This window comes from Manis javanica, chromosome 10 (genome assembly GCF_040802235.1).
Source record: "Manis javanica isolate MJ-LG chromosome 10, MJ_LKY, whole genome shotgun sequence".
NCBI classification, from domain to species: domain Eukaryota; kingdom Metazoa; phylum Chordata; class Mammalia; order Pholidota; family Manidae; genus Manis; species Manis javanica.
Window position 1 is genome coordinate 145,082 of NC_133165.1, and position 19,296 is coordinate 164,377.

At 49.7% G+C, this 19,296-nt stretch overlaps 2 protein-coding genes across 7 annotated transcripts in view; one reads left to right on the forward strand and one right to left on the reverse strand.

Annotated features, from left to right (window-relative positions):
• Window positions 1-146: 146 nt before the first annotated feature.
• LOC140843907 (nuclear envelope pore membrane protein POM 121-like) lies at window positions 147-17,509 on the reverse strand. 2 transcript variants are annotated; one of them, XM_073214348.1, is made up of 9 exons: window positions 14,326-17,509; window positions 11,739-11,910; window positions 6,409-6,500; window positions 5,727-5,800; window positions 5,130-5,245; window positions 4,897-5,002; window positions 4,475-4,654; window positions 3,018-3,157; window positions 147-2,853 (listed from the first exon to the last, which is right to left on the reverse strand). In XM_073214348.1, the coding sequence occupies exons 1-9, from the start codon at window positions 14,685-14,687 to the stop codon at window positions 2,806-2,808; spliced, it is 1,290 nt and encodes a 429-aa protein (XP_073070449.1). In that variant the 5' UTR covers window positions 14,688-17,509; the 3' UTR covers window positions 147-2,805. The 2 variants fall into 2 exon arrangements, with proteins under 2 accessions (XP_073070449.1, XP_073070450.1); XM_073214349.1 differs by lacking the exon at window positions 3,018-3,157.
• A 1,330-nt stretch (window positions 17,510-18,839) lies between these two features.
• PKD1 (polycystin 1, transient receptor potential channel interacting) overlaps window positions 18,840-19,296 on the forward strand; it is a 42,283-nt gene continuing 41,826 nt past the window's right edge. For 4 of the 5 annotated variants that reach the window (XR_012121806.1, XR_012121805.1, XR_012121807.1 and 1 more), the window contains exon 1: window positions 18,840-19,293. Coding sequence is in view for 2 of the 5 variants with exons in the window: in XM_073214337.1 (XP_073070438.1) it covers window positions 19,079-19,293 (215 nt within the window). In the remaining 3 variants the exon portion in view is untranslated. The remainder of the gene's footprint in view (window positions 19,294-19,296) is intronic. The other variant, XM_073214336.1, reaches the window with a different exon arrangement.

Sequence of the window (19,296 nt, forward strand, 5' to 3'; positions counted from 1 at the left end):
GTTTTTACATACATTGTTTCACTTAATGCCCAGTAGTGCACATTATTCCCGTTGAACCTCCACTACACTGAAGCTGGACCAGCAGAGGGGATGGCCCCGACGTCTGTGGCCAGGAAGCAGCAGAGCCCGGGCTCTCATCCTTGCAGCGGGGACTCCAGAGCTGTGATTTTAAACCACAACACCCCAGGTCCTCCCGCTCGCACACCCTCTCCCCCCTCTTAGGAGGTGGGCACCAGGAGGAGAGGGGCTCGGTGGGCAGGAAGGGTCTGGGAGCAGTTGCTCTCAGGGTGGATTTGGCCTGACTGTAGGACGTACTCAAGTCAGGCAGCCAGGCAGTGGGGGGCCTAGAACTGGCTCCCAGCCCTCAGCCTCCTGGATGGGTGGTCTTTGCAGAGTGGGGCAGGTGCTAGAGACAGGTGGACGTGCCTCTCCGTCGTGGTGCCATCCCTCTGCCTCTTGGAGCTTCCCTTCCTTTGGAAAAACAGGGGCATTGCATGGGGTTGTGGTGGGGATTGAATGAGATGGCTCCTGTGGGCACTCCTGCAGGAACATGGTGCCTCTGGCTCAGCACCTGGCATGCAGTAGGTGCTCACCATACAGGCCTGTGTCTGTTCTTACGCCCCATGTTGGTGAACGTGATCATACTGCAAGTGTAAGAAACACCAGAGTCCACCCCCAGCTTTCCCACCCCAACCCTGTCTGCTCAACTTCAGCCTTCAGTCCAAGCACCGCATATCCACTGATGCCACTGTGTGTGTCCTGCCTGCTCCTATTCTATGAATCTACCTACGTATGTGTTCACAATCATAAAGGATTTAAAAATAAACTTTTTTTAAATTGAAGTATAGTTGACATATGTAAAGGATTTAAAAGCATCACTGGAGTCATCCATACATGTCGTGCTGTTATGTGCAAATGGTTCCTGGTCAGGAAAGAGGCAGTGGTAGGCCTGGGGCTGTGCTGACCAGCCGGGTGATCCTGGGCGAGTTACTTAACCTCCCTGTGTGCAGCTCCACGGCCTGAGAGACTCTCTCCTTCCCCACATTGGGGAAGTTTTCAGCCATGACCTCCTCAAAGACACTTTCTATCCCTTTTTCTCTCTTCTTCTTCTTCTGGAACCCCTATAATGTGAATATTGTTCTATTTGGATTGGTTACACAGTTCTCTCAATATTCTTTCATTCTTAGAGACCCTTTTTTCTCTGTGTGCCTCAGCTTCTTTGTATTCCTCTTCTCTAATTTCTGTTTCTTTTATCGTCTCCTCCACCATATCTAATCTGCTTTTAAAACTTTCCATTGTATGTTTCATGTTTGATACAGTGTTCCATAATGATTGGATCTCCAACCAGAATTCTTCCCTGAGTTCTTGAATATTTTTCTGTACCTCCATGAGCATGTTAATGATTTTTATTTTGAAATCCCTTACAGGCAGATTCATGAGGTCAATTTCATTTTAATCTTTCTCAGGGTTGTATTCATATTCATAATTTCACTCTGAAGCAGGTTCCTTTGGCGTTTCATATTTGTATATGGCGCCCTCTAGTGCCCAGAAGCTCTACTCACTGGAGCTGCTCAGCCCCTGAAGCAATGTTGGGGGTCACAGGGGAGCGGTGTTGGTGCCTGGGGGGAGGACAGAGCTGTTTCCTGCTTCCCGGCTGCTCTGCCTGTCTCCACTGCCTGAGCCAGTGGGCCGAGCACACAGGTATAAGCCTCTATGCTTTGCGTTTGTAGTCGCTGTAGACAGGGCTTCCCTCTGGCCGGCCTAATGCCAGGGTCCAGTTTGCCAGTTGGGGAGTCAGGTGGGGCTGGCCGGGAGAAAGGCGCGCAGCAGGCTGCTTATCACGGAGGGGGTCCTTGCAGCTGTGCAGCCAGCCAGGGGGCTGGAGTTCCTGAAGATCGTGAAAGTTCCCAACCTGCTGGGCAGAGGTACCCCGGACAATTTTGTCTGCCTCCCCTTTCTCCTGAGCAGTGAGCTCTGCAATCCTTGGCCCTTTAGCAGCCCTCTTGCTGTTAGGAAGTCTCTCAGAATGCCCGCCTTTCTTTTGTCCCGGAGCTGCCGGATATGGATCCCTGCTTTCCACAAGCAGCTGGAATCTCAGTCTCTCCAGGAATTTTGCCTGTCTTAGCTTTCCAACCCCCTAATCACGAGAGTACCATGAAAACACCATGAAATGTAGGTTTGTGCCCCCAGAGCAGATCGCGGAGTTAGGTGTTCAGCAGGCCCAGGCCTCCACTCCCTCCCTGCTCTGTTTCTCTTCCTCCCACAGGAGAACTGGGGTGGGGGAAGGGCCTGGGTCCCGCCAGGTCACGGCTTTGGTACGTTACCTGTTCTGTGAGATTTATTCTCTTCTCCAGGTGTATGCAGCTTGGAGCAGTCCTCTTTCCTGCTGCTCTTTGAGGATTGTGTGTACTAGTTATATTTTCGTATTATATGCGGTTTTAGGAGGAAGCCTCTGTCTCGCCTCTCACGCTTCCATCTTTTCAGCTGGTGGTCCAGATGTTTCTTGATTCTGTCCAGCCTCACCAGTGGAACCGTCCAGGTAAAGCAAGGTACCAATCAGGCTCTGCTCTGCCACATCTGCCTCCCCTCCTGCAGAAAGCCTGAGGCTCTGCTTCCTCCTGGAGAGGGCAGTGGCCTCCAGGGCTGCCCCTCCCTCCCTGCAGGCTGAAGCCAGAGATCTGCTGCTGTCAGTTTGCCTTATGGAACAGGTCAAAGGCTCTTCCCAGCAGGAGCCGAAGTCTACATCTGGGTGAGGGGTCCAGGTGGGGGCAATGGGCGTAGGCTACTTCCTGCCGATGTGGTTATCTATGCTATACGCCTGCGTTTTCTGTCGGGCTCCCAGGGATCTTGATCCTGCACCAATGGAAAAAGACCTCATCAGGGCAGCTACTACCAGAGACTGCTTCTCTGTGTGCCCTAAGCTGTGGAGGTCCAGGCCCGCAGAACCCTGGGTGCTTCAACAGGACTTCCCAGGCTGAGTTCCTTGGGAGGCAGGAGGCCCAGGAAGGTATTTTTACCTGGCTTTCCTGTGGTTTGGGAAAAGTCCTGCCAGAAACGGCTCCTCTCTGAGCTCTGCTGCCTATCTGCAAACCTCGGCGGCGCATGACTGCCAGCGAGGTCACATCTTTCTTGTACCCAGAGGGGAAGGGAACGCACCCTGTTAGGCAGGAAAATAGATATGAGTGGGATGGAAAGAGAATAAGGCCAGGAAAAAGCCCACTAAAAAAGACCCGGAGTTAATCAGTTAAAGCTCAAGAAGCCATGAGCAACTTGGCCTGGAATGTTTGAATATTCCCCAGAGAAAGGAAGGCACCTCAGCAGAGCCCATGGCTTTATTGTGTTAATCAGACAGGCTCAGCTTATGTTTTTAACTTTACCTATCTGCTGTTTTTTTTCTCCTTTGGCCCTAATCAAGTAGTTTGCAATCTGCACAATGAATAATGGCAAGCAAGGCCAGCATAAATAACATAGCAACAGGCAGGAAGGATTCCATCTTAAAAATAAGATTGGGTCTTAATACCCAGGAAGTTCAGAAGACTCTTCATTTACTCTTTAGCAAACAGACAACTCAGCCCACCTTCGGGGCCGGGCAGGCAGCCTTGATCTGCTCCCAGACCAAGAAACGCCGGGCTCCCAGGGAGAAATCAGAGCAGGAAGTCCCTTGTGTTAAGTTAGTTCTAAGTATTCAAAGACCACCTAACAGGTCTGCACCCACAGCCCTTAGTCACATTCCTGAAGAATCCTGAAATGGGGGATCCCCAAAACTGTCAGGGTGCTCCTCTCTCTCTGAGGTCGCCTGCACTTTTTCTCTAAGTAACTTTAAATAAAACTTTTCCTCTGCTCACTACTGTGTCTCTGCCCTTCAATTCTTTGTCACGGCGGGAACAAGAATGGAGGGAATACACAATGCCTCCTCCCCAACAGTGCCACTGCAGCCGATTCTAGGAAGAACAGAAAACGTGAATTCTGGTATCTGAAATGTGATGGTATTGGTGCTCTAGAAGCCTTGCTGTGCCAGGGATTCAGGAGTCAGCAAATCCGACTCATCTCTACCACAGGTTCTTCAAGTATTCATTCCTCAACATCAAGGAAGGGCTCTTTATTTCTACCCTTCACAGATCATAAGGCAGACAGCAGGGGATAAACCTTGGCCTAGCAGGGGTTCCATGTGTGGACACTAAGGAAAATCCAATCCTCTGAACCCAAGCACGGCTCAGAGCAGCTAAGGAATGGGGCTGCAAGCCAACAGCCGTCTGACTCCCAAAACCAGGCTGCCTTCTCCAGCTTTAAGGGCGGCAGGCCCCTCCCTACAATCTGCGCTTGGTGAGAGGGTTCTGAAGCCGCCAGGCCTGCACCAGCTCAGGTGTGCCAAGCCAGAGCAGGTTCAGCCGTTTCAGTGACCGACTGGCATGCTGCGTTCACCTGAGCAGAGGCTGATGGCACTGTGTGCTGCCCAGAAAACCCTCCTGCTCACCTGGGAAAGATGGTAGGCACAGGAAGTCTGCCAACTGCTCCAAGTGCCTTAGCAGCACGTCAGTCACTGTGGCTGGGAGGGAGGCTGCGGGAGCAGCAGTCTCAGCAGTGGGCAGGGTGACATTCGGAGGAGAAGGTGGGGTGGCAGGTGGGTCCCCACCCTCCGAGTTCGATGCAGTTTCTAAGGAAGAAAGACAAAGGCTTGTCCTCCCTGGTATGGGAATTCTTTCCGGGGGCCTCACAGAGCACGGGGAGGCTTGGGGACTCGGGGGAACTCGTGCACAAATGCTTCCTCTCAGTCTCAGGGCTCACTGTGCTCGGAGCCCACTGAGAACCCAAGAGGTGGATTTCTCAGAGGAGAAAGACCAAAAGGAAACCAAAGGGAACCGTCTCTGGAGTGTGAAGTTAACCCATGTTCCTTACCAGCCTCACCCTGGAAGATCCACTTCAGCCACTTCTCCGACTGAGCTTGCTCCTCCCGGTAATACTCTTTGCGTGTGATCGGGCCGCAGAGCACGGGAGCTGGAGGCTACCAGGAGAAGAAGGAGAAGCCGAGCCGGTCAGAAGGCAGTGAAAGAAACCTGTGCCCACCCTTCCGTTCCCGAGATGCAGGGGAGCCAGGCTGGGGTGGGCAGGGGCGGCTGGACAGGCCATACCAAGATCAGCGGGATCCCTCGCCTGGAGGGCACCAGGGGAAACCTGCGTCTGCGCAGCCGGGAGCTGCTGGGCGTAGGTGGAGAATCCCAGTTCTGCTTCCCAGGTGTGGTTGTGCCTGCAAATAAAGGACCCGACTTCCTTCCTTCCTCCTCTCTTCCAGAAATGGAGAGGTTTGTCTAGCCAGCCTAGTTTGTAACACTGAACTGTCACTAGGTGTCTCTGGGATTCTATTTTCCATGGTTTGGGCTCTTGGATGGTGTCCGCAAGATTATTTCTGACAGTCAAGACGACATGAGGTGGGAATTGCTCCAAATGCGTGCACACGGTTGCTGACTGGACAGAAATTGCCTGGACTGCTCAGGTTCCCCCACCTAGGCTTACCTTACCCCGCACCCCCCAGGTGGCCTGGGTCGTGCTCTACGAGTCTGGGCCACCTTCCCTTACCAGACCAGGAAGCCCGAAGGACAGGAACGTCTCGCTCTGTAACTACCAGGCCCCACACAAATCAAGGCTCAGTACATGTGTCCAGTGGGTCGTGGCCCATGCACCCTCCATACACACTACCGCCAACACATGCCATGCATTCATCAACTTACCCTGTTCTCCCTGGGACTGCTTGTCTCCTATGGAGGGAGCTGAGGAGCCGGAATGAGGAGAAAGCTGCTCTCCTCTGTCGGAGGAAGAGGCCCAAGTAAGTACTGGATAACTTCTTACACCCTCCTAACTACCGACTGGCCAAAGTCAAGAACAACCATGACTAAGATCCAGTGTGTCAAGGCAACAAATAAAATAAATCAAAGAAAATTCCTAAAGAAATGAAGGGAGGCAGTTCAGGGAAGCCACAGAAACACCTTCGTCTTAACACAAGCACAAAACAATCTCCAGAACCTTACGTCCAACCTGGCAAATTTCCGAGAGTTCCAGTCACACCTCTATCTCTAAGAAAGCGGCATTCTAGTCAGACACCTGGAGGGTCAGCTGGGGTCTAGAATGTGAAGCCTGCCACCCACTCCCATCAGTCACTCTGTCACTCTGTCCCGTGTGGCCCTTCCCCTTACACCCCAGCCCCTGCCGCTGCAGCATGAGGGGAGCAGAGGCCGGTGTGGTCACTGTGTGACGACTGCAAGAGACAAGAGCGATTCAGGACGGAACCGTCGCCGCCCTTCAGATGTGAACCGCTTTGATTCTCCAAGTCGGAGTCTCAGATGGCCTAAGTGCTGAGTGAATTCCCCTCCTTTCCTGCCCTCTCATTAGTCCACACGGCAAATCACCAGTTACCTCATTTTCCTTGGCGGCCTCTCTGCTGTCTGCAGGCGGAACGAGGAGGGACCGGAGGAGGGTGACAAGCTGGGACCTCTCCTCTTCCAGAGCTAAAAGCCAAACAGAAGTCACGTGACTGAACCTATGTAGTAACTTAGGGGCTGACCGTCAACATAATTCTGTGGCTCTAATCCATCACTGTAGATAAAGTCTCCTTTCCACGTGACTCAAAAACATTTCTTTGTTGAGAGGAGCTACTGGAAAGTGAGTCAATTGCCAGTATTAACTATGGGGAATGAAGTCGGAAAAAGTAATGGAATGCTAATAAAAGGCAGAGGAATGAGCGTGCTTTCTGCATGTCCTGAAGAGTGGAGCGTCATACTCAGTGACAGGGGAGAGCGGACTCTGACGCACACAAGGCCACTCTGTACTCGTCCATGGAAAGGATAAAGGGACACTCAGAGACTGTTCCCGTGAAGACAAGCCAGGAAGCTAGTTTAGTCTTGCTTCCATTGAATTGTCAGTTTTATTTTATTAAAATTTAAAAATATGCTATTGTGATGCTTGTGACTTTTGCAACATCTATGGCATTTACTGTCACATGATAATTATCCCTACAGCCATCCATCCGTGACCAGCCAGGGTTGAGGAGAATCCAGTTCAACAATTAGGGGAAAAGTGCTTTCTCTGTACCTCATAGACTGTGCATACACATACAACACAGACGTGATAAAAGATTTACATTTAGAAGTGTAACAAACAAAAGGACTATAACAAAACAGACAAGCTCTTAGATAAGGTTGGGTAGGGAGGGACTGTACGAGAGAGAGAAGACAGAAAGCTGACAGACTGTTCCATAAAACTAAGAACCTTTCTCTCTAAAAATATTGTCCAATGGGAAAGAGACTTTACTGTACACCCTTTGTGCCATTTGAATTTTCAACCATACTAATGTTTCCATAAACCATAAATAAAATAGGAAACCGAAACACCCCGAAACAAAAACAAAACCATAAGCAACATTAAAAGGCACGTCTTTTCCATTAAACTGATGAATTCATGTCCGTACCATGTAAAAATGGAGTCTCGCAATTCCATGTGAATATCACGACTGTGTCCAGGGAAAGCGGGCAAGGAGCACGCAGCAAGGCAACTCCCAGAAGCAGCCTGTGTCTCGGGCAGGTAGCTCAGCACTGGAGTCCCGTTTTTATTTGCCGAGTTCCTACTTCATAAGGACACTATACCTTCAGACTCCACAAAGAATCTCAAGACAAGTATGACGGTTCCATCGTCAAGAAATTTACAATCTGGAAAAGAGACAGGGCAGAGCACGAAATGATGACAGCAATGAAAGATAAAGAAGGTCTGTGCCCAGGAGCCTAGGAAGAGACTATGCGGAGTTCAGTTAGAGGAATCAGGGGATGAAGGGGGCACTTGAGATGGTCCTTCATGATTCGGCTGAAAAAAGACAAGACAGAGAAGAGAAGCCCAGAGATGAGCCTGCCTCCAGGTCTGCATTTCCCCCAGGTGACTGCCGTTTCCACAAGGGAAAGCTGCAGTGGGGAGGCTGCGAGCAGCTGTCCCCAGCCTCACAGGGCTGAAGACACAAATAACGGACTCAGAGCTTTCCAAAGTGGAGGGGTCCTAACAAAACCTCGGTTGGGATCACACAGGCTACACGAGAAGACAGGAGGCAATCAGAAATAAACCAGCCCCCCAAGAACGGACAACTCAGAATCCGTGTCAGTCCCAAGTAGGCAGAGGAATCTGCTCCCTCCCTGGCTGCCTGCCAGAGGGAAAAGGGAAACCTCTCTGGAGAAAGACACCACCACCCAGAGCTCCAAGTTACTGCCACTTTGTTTTGTGTTTTTCACTGTCTGACAGATAAACAACACATAAAATCAGGCATGTAAGATAAGATTTGATCAATAACCAGGTGGACGGAGCACAGAGGATTCAAATACTGGCGTTGTCAAGACTTTAGAGGGACGGTTTATTGTGATTTAAATGACAGTATGGAGATTCCAGGCAGAAATGGTAGCTATAACAATGACTAACTGAAATTAATGAACTAGAAAACTGAAGAACTGATGGTTGGGAGACAGATGATGGGAAACACGCAGAGACACACATAGGACGTCGTGAAGACGTCTAACATGTCCTAGAATAGTTACTAGAGAGAGGTGAGAAAACAGGGCAGAACAGTATAAAAGGTAATGGCTGAGAGCTTCTCAAAACCATCAAAGTCATCAAGCCACACAGTAAGTTCCAAGCAAGAGAAACCACAACGGAGCACTTCTCAGTAAAGTTTCCCTTCAAGTGAAGGTGGAGCACTTACCAAAACTGCACATGTGCTGGGGCATCAAGCAAATGCAGAACATTTCTAGGACTGATGAAGACACCATGTGACCCAGCAGAATTAAGCTAAAAGCCCGTAATTAAAAGATAACTAGAGAATCCCCAACCATTTAAAAGTTAAGCAGTGTACTTCTAAGTAACCCATGAGTCAAAGAAGGAATCACAATGGCAATTAGAAAATATTTTTAACTGCATGAAAATGAAAAATCCTTCTATTTCAAAACTAGTGGGATGAAGCTAAAGTTGAGTTCACAGTAACCTTCAAAACATACATGAGAAAAGAGAACAGGCTGAAACCGAGTGATCTAAGAATCCATACTTAAAGCCACAAAGGCATCCTAGCACCTCAAACATGAAGAAAGGGAGAAGGAAATAGTACCTATGAGAACAGAAATTAAAGAAACAGAAAAACATAAGAGAATGGCTCCTAAAGTTGGTACTTTGACAATATGACTTTGGAAATGGAACTCCCTTAATCCAATAAAGGTATCTTTATATACAAAGAATGTCTATATTCAAATGTCACATGTAGTACAAAACTGGAAAGTGCTCCCTCTGAGATTGGGAAAAACAAGACAAAGATGTTTGCTATCACTTCTGTTCAACATTGTACTGGAGATCTTAGCCAAGTGCAGTAAGGCATAAACAAACAATAAAAGGATTGGAAGAAAGGAGATAAAGTGTCATGATTGTAGACATGACATACATATAAAAATCCTGAAGAATGTACAGATAAATGTTCAGAGTTTAGCAAGTTTTCTGAATACAAAAATCAGTTGCACTTCTAACATCAGCAACAAATTTTCAATGTACTATTTATAACAGCATCAAAAACATACATCTAGGAAAAAATTAATAAAAGATACAAAAAACCACTACACAGAGAAGTTGATGATGTAAGTAAGTGAAGAATGTACAATGTTCATGGATTTTAAGATTAAATACTGTACAAATATCAATTCTCTCCAAAACAACTGTTAGATTAAAGGCAATCCCAATCAATAGCTCAGCAAGTGGTTTTTGTTTTTGTTTTGGTTGAAACTGAAACGTTGATTCTAAATTTATGTAGAAATGCACAGGGTCACGATGCAAGAGCCTTCAGAAGAGGAATGAGAGAAATTACAGCGTTGGGTGACTTATTCTACTAGATATCAAAACATAAAGACTGTACAGCATAGGGAAGAGAAAAAGATGGGCACAGGCAGAAAAACAGAGCAGCGGAACAGGACAGAATCTAGAAGTGGATCCGTGTACACGTGGGCATTTCAATTGCAACTGTGGGATTACTATAGAAATCAAGCATAGAAATCAAACGTATAATCATATATGACTTGGTTATTTTTCCTGTAATTCCTGATAAGTGATCAAGAACAGAACAAACAAGACCAAGACAGTTTCTGTGCCCTAATTGCCTTTGCTATTGTTTCAATACCATGTGAGACATCGTGGCCCAGGAGACCGGCGCCTGCTGAGGATGCAGTTTCCAGTTAGTTAATGATTGTCTAGTAAGTCCCCCCCACAGGATTCTACTGTTGTGAACACGTATGTGCTCAATAAATAAGAAGGGTGCCCTCTCAGCACCACTCTTGCACTGTTAGGCCTCGAGTCCCCTGGCTGGTCCTTTCAGGTCTCCGGGATCTCATCGTGTCTCCCCCCTTATCTGCGGGTTGGAAGCAGGGGGGGATCGACATACAACAAAGCCGATGATACTGTGATCAATAGGGAAAGGGTGACCCATTCTTTCGGTGAATGTTACAGAATCAAGCGGATATTACATGGAAAAATATTAAGACTGATCTTGACCTCACACCATGTAAAAAAAAAATTTTTCAGGTGAGGATCTAAATGTGAAAGGAAAAATAATAAAGTTCCTAGAAAGGAGTATTGGAGAGGATCATCACGGCCCTCGGCAGGCACAGATTTCCTAAACAGCACAGAAAAGACACTAACCGCAAGTGAAATGACTGAAAGAGAATGAAATGGGGGACGCTTACTTACAGCAACATATATCATTCAGAAAGCTTGCATCTAGAACATATAAAGAATTTGTATACGTCAGTAAGAAAAAGATAGAGAACCTAATAGAAAAGTCAAGAAACTTGCACAGACACTTCATAGAAAAGGATGTACAAATGGCCAATGAACTCATACTTTTAACTCATTAGTAATCAGGAAAATGCAAATTAAAACTACAATGAAATGCTACTTCACACCCACTGAAATGGGTCATTAAAGAGACTGGCAACAGCAGGTGTCAGTGAGGATGTGTAACCCCAGGAACAAAAGCTCCCCTGCTCTGGTAGGAGTATTAACTGAAACATCACTTTCTACAATTGGTCAAATTGCTAAGACCGAACATACACGTACTTGATATATGTGCACCAAAAGACTAATACAAGAATGTCTAGAGCAGCATTACACATAGTGGCTCCAAACTGGAAACCCAAACGTCCAGTGGTAGAATGGTTAAGTTGTGATACATCCTACAGTTTAAGAGAATACACAACGAAAATGAAAGACCCTCTGTTACCTGCAACAGCACAGATGAATCTCACAAGTAAAATGCTGAGTGAAGGAACCCACACATAAAAGAAAGCATATTCTGTTCCCATTGATATGAGGTTCAGAAACAGGGACAACTATATGTGGTGCTAATAATCAGGAAAGAAGAGAGGGAAGGAGTAGTGACTGAGAGAGGGTATGAGAGGGGCTCAGGGACGTTGAAAATGATTTATTAACTTGGCCTGGGTGGTGGTTCCATGGAATGGTTGCGCTTATGACACCTGTTTTTCTGCACATTCTCTAATTTTAAAAAGGCCATTAAAGAGAGTTTATATGACACACAATGCATGCAATATATAATGACAAAAAGCATGCAAAAAGCACATATGTGATGATCCCACTTGCGTAAAACAGCTCCGCAAGTCTGTATTATAATCAACGAATAAACGCAAAGAACCCGCTTCTTCCACAGCACCAGGTGAAGGAACCTGAGAGATGCCTCCAGTCGAGCTGTAGGAACTGGTAATGGCATTGCGGCTGGACATACAGATGCCACATGTGCACGTGCCCTTCAAGCAGCTCACAGCATAGGTGGAGGGTCTCTTATCCAAGTGGCCATCTGAGCTCTGGGAATTGAAGCCACTCTTCGGAGGCCCAGGCCTTAAAGGGAAATAAAAGGGAAAAACACAGATGTGCTACTGAAAGGCAGCAACATTGTTTTAAGGCTTCATCCTATGGTCACAAAGTCGTTCTAATGTAATGAAAAAGGATAATGTTGTTAATTTTACTGTTAATTCAGCTACACATGTCTCACAAAGTCAGAAAGGGAAAGCTCAGTATTTTAAAAATTACACGTATGACTCTACTTATGTATACTCTAGGAAACGCACACAAATCTAAAGTGACAGAATGGGGACCACTGGATGCCTGGCAACAGGGGCAGGGCGAGAGGGAGGTCTTAGGCTCCACCGAGGGGTCCGGGGAAACTTCTGGCAGGAATGGTGATGTTCAGTATCTTGGCTGTGGTGATGGTTTCATGGGTGTGAAATTCAGACAACATAGTTACTGCAAGTTCCTCAAAATGTTCCTCTCTGGGAATCTTCTGCATCCGTGGATGTTTTGTGGCCCTTGTCTAGCTTGGATTAATACTTAGTCTATAGGCACGGACCTGATCATCTACATTTGCCCTCTTACAGCACTAAACTATGTTTTCTACCTTTATCTTGCATCTACAAGCAAGATAAAGCATTTTATTAAAAAAAATAATAATAATAATAAGGGACAAATGTGGGATTCACATTTAAATCAAGTATAAAAATCAAATGAATAATCATATCTGACTTGATTGTTTATAGTTCGTGATGCGTGATCAAAACCGAAAGTTTCTGTGATATGACTGCCCTTGCACTGCTCACTATGTAAGAACTTATTCACTGTGTAAGAACTTGTTCACCATGTAAGAAGTTGTTCGTTGTGCTTCAGAAGATTGGAGACTGTTGAGAATTAGGCTTGGGGTTGACTAATGACTGTGCATTGAGTCCCCTATGCAGAATTTTATTGTTGTTAACAACCATTTGATCAATAAATATGAGAGATGCCCTCTCAAAAAAAAAAATCACTATAATTTTTAACATTTAAAAACTCACATAAGTTTAATTGAAACTTTGATAGAGAAAATGAAAGGAATAAAATACAGTTTTGCTATACTTGGGAATGAAGAAAAAAGAACCAAGAAATAGGTAATGAAATACAACTCACAATCACTTAATAAATACTGTCTTATGCAATGATGTCTCTGAGAGGTAATTACAGCTCTGGACAAAAAAACCTAAATGATAGAACAATGCATATCTTATATTGAAAAATTAAAATACATATATAAGTTTAAAACATTTCTATCTATTGAGAGCCGGTAAATCATAGGGACAAAAAGGAAAAATATATAACTAAACAAAGCCCCAACAACTGTGGAACCAACTCAAGTAAAGAATAAGCTGGTTACTTTTAACCAGGAAAATATACATAGGAAAAAATAAAAGTTCATTCACTCTTTTAAAAAATACAGGAAACTCTAGTAATTATTACTGCATTTATAAATAGCTTGAATTCCCACCCCAAGCTTCAGTCTCAGCCCTAACCAAGGTACCAACCTCTTAAATGAGGCGATAATTCCTTCCTCTGTGGCTTCTTGTCAGAATTAACTGAGAGGAGGCATGTAAAATGTGTATCCCAGTGACTGGCATGTAATACAGGCTCAAAGATAAATGTTTACTATCAACCTTTACATCATTCATATTCAGTTTTCTGCTTTAGGGAGGAAAAGCAAACACCTGAGCAGCCAAGATAAAAGAGGATGGGAATATCCAAAGCCTAGAGGTGGGGCATCAAAGGTCTCACGGCTGTTGGGTGGGCTACGTGCCCACGTTCTGGACCTGCTAACAGGCTCCTGTTTCTTCACTGTTCTTTGGAACAGCAGCTAACTCTCTGGCAACGCTTTTTGGATCAGCTTTTCTGATCTCACTTTCAAAAGCGAAAGTTAATTTTTAAAATGAATATTTGCTTTTCTGTGGACTTCTTTAGAGTAGTTACCTGAGAAATAGAAGATTTAGCAAGTTTTAGGTAGAGTGACTAAACAATGCTTTGTCAAAATAATATATCCATTTCCTTTTTTGTTGTTGTAGGGTGAATGAATAAAGCTCCTTAAAGGAAAAATTGAAACAAGGGTTTACTACTTAATTTTTTCAAAGAGTTTTTCTTAGGTCCTATGAAATACTGTTTAGTCAGTATCAGAAAAAGAATCACCCTCACTGATTAAAATAAGGGCTACCATTTATTTTTTAAAAATTGTTCCTCTCTGATTTCAAAGAGGAAGATGTTCCTATACTGATGGGCAGTGACTGCAATGGGGTCTGGGGGGACACGATAACGGGGGAATGTTGTAACCACATTGTTTTTTCATGTGAAACCTTCATAAGAGTGTATATCAATAATACCTTAATAAAATAAATAAATTAAAAACAAAAAACAAAAAAACAAAGTCAAATCCTCGGTCTTAGGAGGGTCAGCGTGTCTTACCCGCAGGAAGGCCTCCAAGGGGACCGGAGGGAAGGAGGGCGGTCCAAGGGGTGAAAGGGATGGCGGCGGGCCGTCGGGGCAGGCGGGGCCGGCGCGGCCGCCGGGTGGGCGGAGCTTCCGAGGAGGGCCGGGCGGCGGGCCGGTGGGGCAGGCGGGGCCGGCGGGGCCTGCGGGTGGGCGGAGCTTCCGAGGAGGGCCGGGCGGCGGGCCGGTGGGCGGAGATGGGTGAGAAGTCCTCGCACCAGCTCCGTGAAGAGAAATCCCACCAGATTGATGAGAAGGGCTCCCACCAGCTGGGTGAGAAAACCTCCCACCAGCTGGGTGAGAAGCCCCCCCACTACATGGCTCAGTAAACCTCCCATGACGGGCGATCAGCGAGGTCTGTCTGGGTAGCGAGCGAGCGACCGGAGTCCAAGGCTTCTCTACCAGACTGACTCCCTCTGCCAGCGCGCCTGGGCCAGGGGCGAGGCGGGCATTGTGCGCTGGCGGGCATTGTGCGCTGGCGGCGCGCGCTCCGGGGTCGCCGGGACACGGCGCGCGAAAGGGGTCTCGGGGCCCGCGGCCCGGTGCCCACCCCCCCTGCGGGGGTCAGCGCCTGGGACAAAAATCACACCCACCCTTACGCTGCCTTGAGCGCCTTGCCCATATCTTTTTTTTTTTTTAAGTTTTCCAATATATTTATTGTAAAAATTTCACATATAAGTGGACCCATACAGTTCAAACGCATGTTGTTCAAAGGCCAACTGTTTCTGAATATTTTTTAGTATTTTAATGTATTTATTGACTTTTGGTGTACCTCCTTTCTTTTTTAAGAGGTTCTGAGGATTACAGTATACATGCCTGATTGTGTACCACCTGCTTATGATCAGTATTTTATCACTTCAAGTAAATGTAGAAGCCTTACCGCCATTCAGATCCTTTCACCCTCCCCCTCTTATGTCACTTTCAGGGTCGTTATGTGAATTACACTGACGAACACTGACAGCCTCACCCGATACTGTTGCCATTTCTGAAGACCAGCATTTGATTCAGGAGACCTAGGATCCGCCCTGAGAACGTGGGGGGCATCAGCCAATCAGCCAGCCCAGCCCACAGAGAGCAGGCAGGGGGGGCAGACCGTCTGCTGAGATGACCATCTTCTGCCCTGGGCTCTCCACAGTCACAGGCCAGTCCCGACCTACACTTCCTCCTACACGGTCCCCACAGGTCTGTGGGTTCTTCCCCTGGAGCACCCCGACTCACCCAGTGACAAAGGGCTACTCCTGCCTCCTGTTTCCGGGCTCCCGCCCCCTGGGGCCAGGCCACCTTGCATCCCCGCGGGGGGCCCTCCCTGTAACCAGAGCCCCTGCGGGATGATGCGCACCCCAGCCTGCGGGGCAGCCGCCGGCGATCCAGGCAGGGGCCTCCTCCCTGCAGGACGGAGGTTGAGCCCCCCATCGCCTCTGCTTCCTGCCGCTGCGCCGCCCACCCAAAGCTGCTGCGCTCTTCTGTTTTCGCAGCGGCCTCACAGGGACCCGCTCGCTGCCTTGCTGGTGGACTTGACACCATCACATTCCGCTCTCTGGGAACAAGGGGCACCTTTAAATAGCAAGGGAACTCCCTCTGTGAAGTGGCCTCCCAGCGGGGATGGTGCTGGGGCCGCCCGCCGCTGCCCTGCCCCTGCGGAGGCGCGGTCCCTCTTCATAGGATGAAGGGGCTTGGCCTGGGACAGGCGAGCATGGGTATGGGGGCAGGGGGCTCAAGCTGGCACTGTAATGGCAGTGGGCACTGACCGAGGGCGAACAGACCTTGCAGAGGGAGGCAGCTCCCTGGGGACCCGGCCATGCCAGCGCCCTCCCACTGAGGCCGGGGTTCTCGTTTGCGGAGTCAAGAATGAGCTTAGCGGTCAACGTAGGAGAGCCGGGAAGACTTTTATTGAGAGAGACGGTGAGAGGACAGACAGAGCTCCAGGCTCGGGAGAGCTGGGGGGCGGGGGGTGGGGGCGCACAGGAGAGCCGGGGGTGCTGCGTTGTCTAGGGGGTTTATAGGCGGTTGAGAGACGAAGAGCTGGGGATGCAGACCCACCAAATGGTCTCTACATGTTTATTTTTAAGGAGACACTAGGTTTCTTATCAGGTTTCCAGACTATTTTGCAGAGTTTGCATAAGAAATTTACTGCTTTGATCCTTTCTTAGAATAGCAGTTTCTTGGTTTGGGAGCACATCAGTGGAGGCTGCTTGTCTTGCTTTCAAGGTGAGCTGAGTTATTGTCTGTTTGTTAAATAGTAAATTAAGAATCTTACTTCTTAACTTCTTATCTTTAAGATGGAATCCTTCCTGCCCTTCATTATGTTGTTTACGGCTGGGCCTACCTGTTATATTAATTGCCCAGGTTATATGTTCCTTGATTAGGGGCTGGAGGAGGAAAAGCAGCATCTGGGTAAAGTTAAAGATAAACTGGGCTTTTTAGCCGCTAAAGTAAATTTTACAATAGCCTCATTTAATTGATACAAACAATACATGGGCTATGCTGAGGTATTTTCCTATCTGGGAGATGTTCAAACATTCCAGGCTAAATTACTCCTGGCTTTTTAATTTTGACTAATCTTCACTGAGGAATGGTTATATTCCTAGTTTGATATTTTACTTTAGAGAATTAATGTGACTCTGTCTTTGCTTAATTGTTTAATACGGAGTTTTGGCAGGGGTCTTCTCCCAGAGGCCCTCACCCTGCTCTGACTACCCCCACGGGCCCCGTCTCACCACCAAGGGAGCAGACGGCCTCTTCTTCCCTCGGGTGGGCGCCACCTGCCTGAACACGGGGCTTCGAGCATTAGGTGGGAAGCATTTTCTAAGCTCTTCACAGAAGAAGGGCAGGAAGGAAATGCACCACGACCTCTAATGACTGGATCACCGGGGAGTCTTTCCAAGTGTCTCACCTTCCCTTCCAAAAACTTAAGTGAAACCCAATCAATAGACGTTTTTATAGTAAAAAGAATATTTTTTAAGGAAATGCATTTTCTGGCAAAACTGTAGGGCCTATTTTTATGCAAATGGCTGGTACAGACAGGGAGGGCGCCTGGCACGGGAACACAGAAACAAGCCCCAGGGTCCAGTGGCTCCTTAAGATCCTGGCCTGGAGGTCAAAGAGTGATCATAGAAGGAATAAATGAGGGATCATAACTCCCCAACCCTCCGGGGCTTCTCTTTGCTGAGCAAAGGTCCCAAAGGGGAAGAGCAAAGAAGGAAGGCGGGAGCCTGAAATGCCCGACTCTGCACCCAGGGGGCAGGAGCCTCTGGGGGTGCCTCCTGGACATAGGCCGGAGAAAGGCCAGCCCAGAGGCCACCGGGCAGGTGGTAGTACAGGCCCTGCCCCAGGTCAGGGGACAGCCCAGCAGCGTGGCCACATCTCTACTCTTAAGGGAGCTCTGGAATGCTGACCCCCCAGACACCCTGGTGCAGGCGGTCAGCACCCGGCCTCCCTGCCTGAGCACAGGAGAGAGGGCCCCAGGGAGGGACCGCGGACACAGCAGGGGCCCTGAGGAAGGGCCACTCTCTGCCTCAGGAATTCTGCAGGGGTCATCAGGTCCCGTGCTCTTGGCGGGAGGGCAGGCGGGTCCCCCAGGAACCCTGAAGAAGGGTTCCACCAATCCAAGACGGGCTGTGGACCAGCCTCCCCTTCAGAACGCCTCCTTTGCTTCAGCCGTCCAGCACCTGTCAGAAAGGCCAGCAGACGCCTGGGTACAGGGGAGGACCGAGGGGCCCCGGTGCCGGCCCCCTGCACAGCCCGCTGGGCTAGGTCAGAGCCCACAGTGGCTAGGCTGGGGCTGGCAGGATGTGCTGTTCCTCACCAGCGCCCAGCGAGGACAGCAGGCAGCCCAGCCTGTGCGTCTCCGGGGGCGCGGACTCCCGCATCCCCTCCACCCCCCTCAGAGCTTTCCAAGAGTGGTCCTCAGCCCAGTGATGGAGGTAGGTACCCGCCCAGGGCCCACACCTTCCCGCCATCTGGCTGCCCGCATGCCACAGGCACTGAGAATACGTCTGCGAGCAACCAAGCACACCTCGCCGGCGCTCTGGCGGGACACCACCAGAATACGTGACGCGTATTAATTGAGACCTAGCGGGACAGACGCCTGAGAGTAGAGGAGTTCGCGCTCACCGGATGACCGGCCTCGGGGATGGCAGGCCGTGGCGGTCACTGCTCTGGGGTTTTCAGGGCCGCGACTTGTGACTGCAAGCAACCAGGAGGCGCGGACTCGGCGGGGAACCGAAGCGAGGGGCGCTGCAGAGCTGGAAAAGGCGTGGGTCACGGCCGCCGGGAGGCGGTGAGCGGGCGAGGGCCGCCAGCGCGGGGCGGGAACCCTGCACGCCCCGCCCACCTTCCCAGCTCAGGGGGCGGATTCGGCGCTGCCCAGCTCCGCCCGCGACGGCAGAACCTCAAGAAACCCCGCCTCCCCGCCCGCGCGGCGGCTTCGCAAGCAGGGGCGGAGCCTGCGGGCGCCCCGCCCACTGCCTGCCTGCCTGTGCCCGGAGGACGAGCAAGAGCGGGCGGCGTCCCGCACTGCAGCGCGAGCGCGCCCGCGAGCGGCCGTGGATCCTAGAGTGCGGCCGGCCAGCGCCGATTGGGCGGTGCGCACGCAGACAGGCCGAGTCCGCCGTCGGGTCCCGCCCCGCTCCCCGCCATGCCGGCTGCGGGGTGCGCCTGAGCCGCGGCCGCCGGCGCCGGGCGGGTCCCCTCGGGGCCGCGCCGGGGCCATGCGCGCGCTGCCCTGACGATGCCGCCCGCCGCGCCCGCCCTCCTGGCCCTCGCCCTGGGCCTAGGCCTGTGGCTCGGGGCGCTGGCGGGGGAGCCCGGGCGCGGCTGCGGCCCGTGCGCGCCCCCCTGCCTCTGCGGCCCGGCGCCCGGCGTCCCTTGCCGCGTCAACTGCTCGGGCCGCGGCCTGCGGACGCTCGGGCCCGCGCTGCGCATCCCCGCGGACGCCACCGCACTGTG

What these genes read in the sequence shown, in the direction of transcription:
- LOC140843907 (XM_073214348.1), bottom strand. Translation starts at nt 14,687, where the DNA reads ATGGGAGGTTTACTGAGCCATGTAGTGGGGGGGCTTCTCACCCAGCTG. An exon ending in CGACTGGAGGCATCTCTCAG is followed by an intron (nt 6,501 to 11,738) that starts GTTCCTTCACCT and finishes TTTGGCTTTTAG; the next exon opens with CTCTGGAAGAGGAGAGGTCC. An exon ending in GAGGGATCCCGCTGATCTTG is followed by an intron (nt 5,003 to 5,129) that starts GTATGGCCTGTC and finishes TTCTCCTGGTAG; the next exon opens with CCTCCAGCTCCCGTGCTCTG.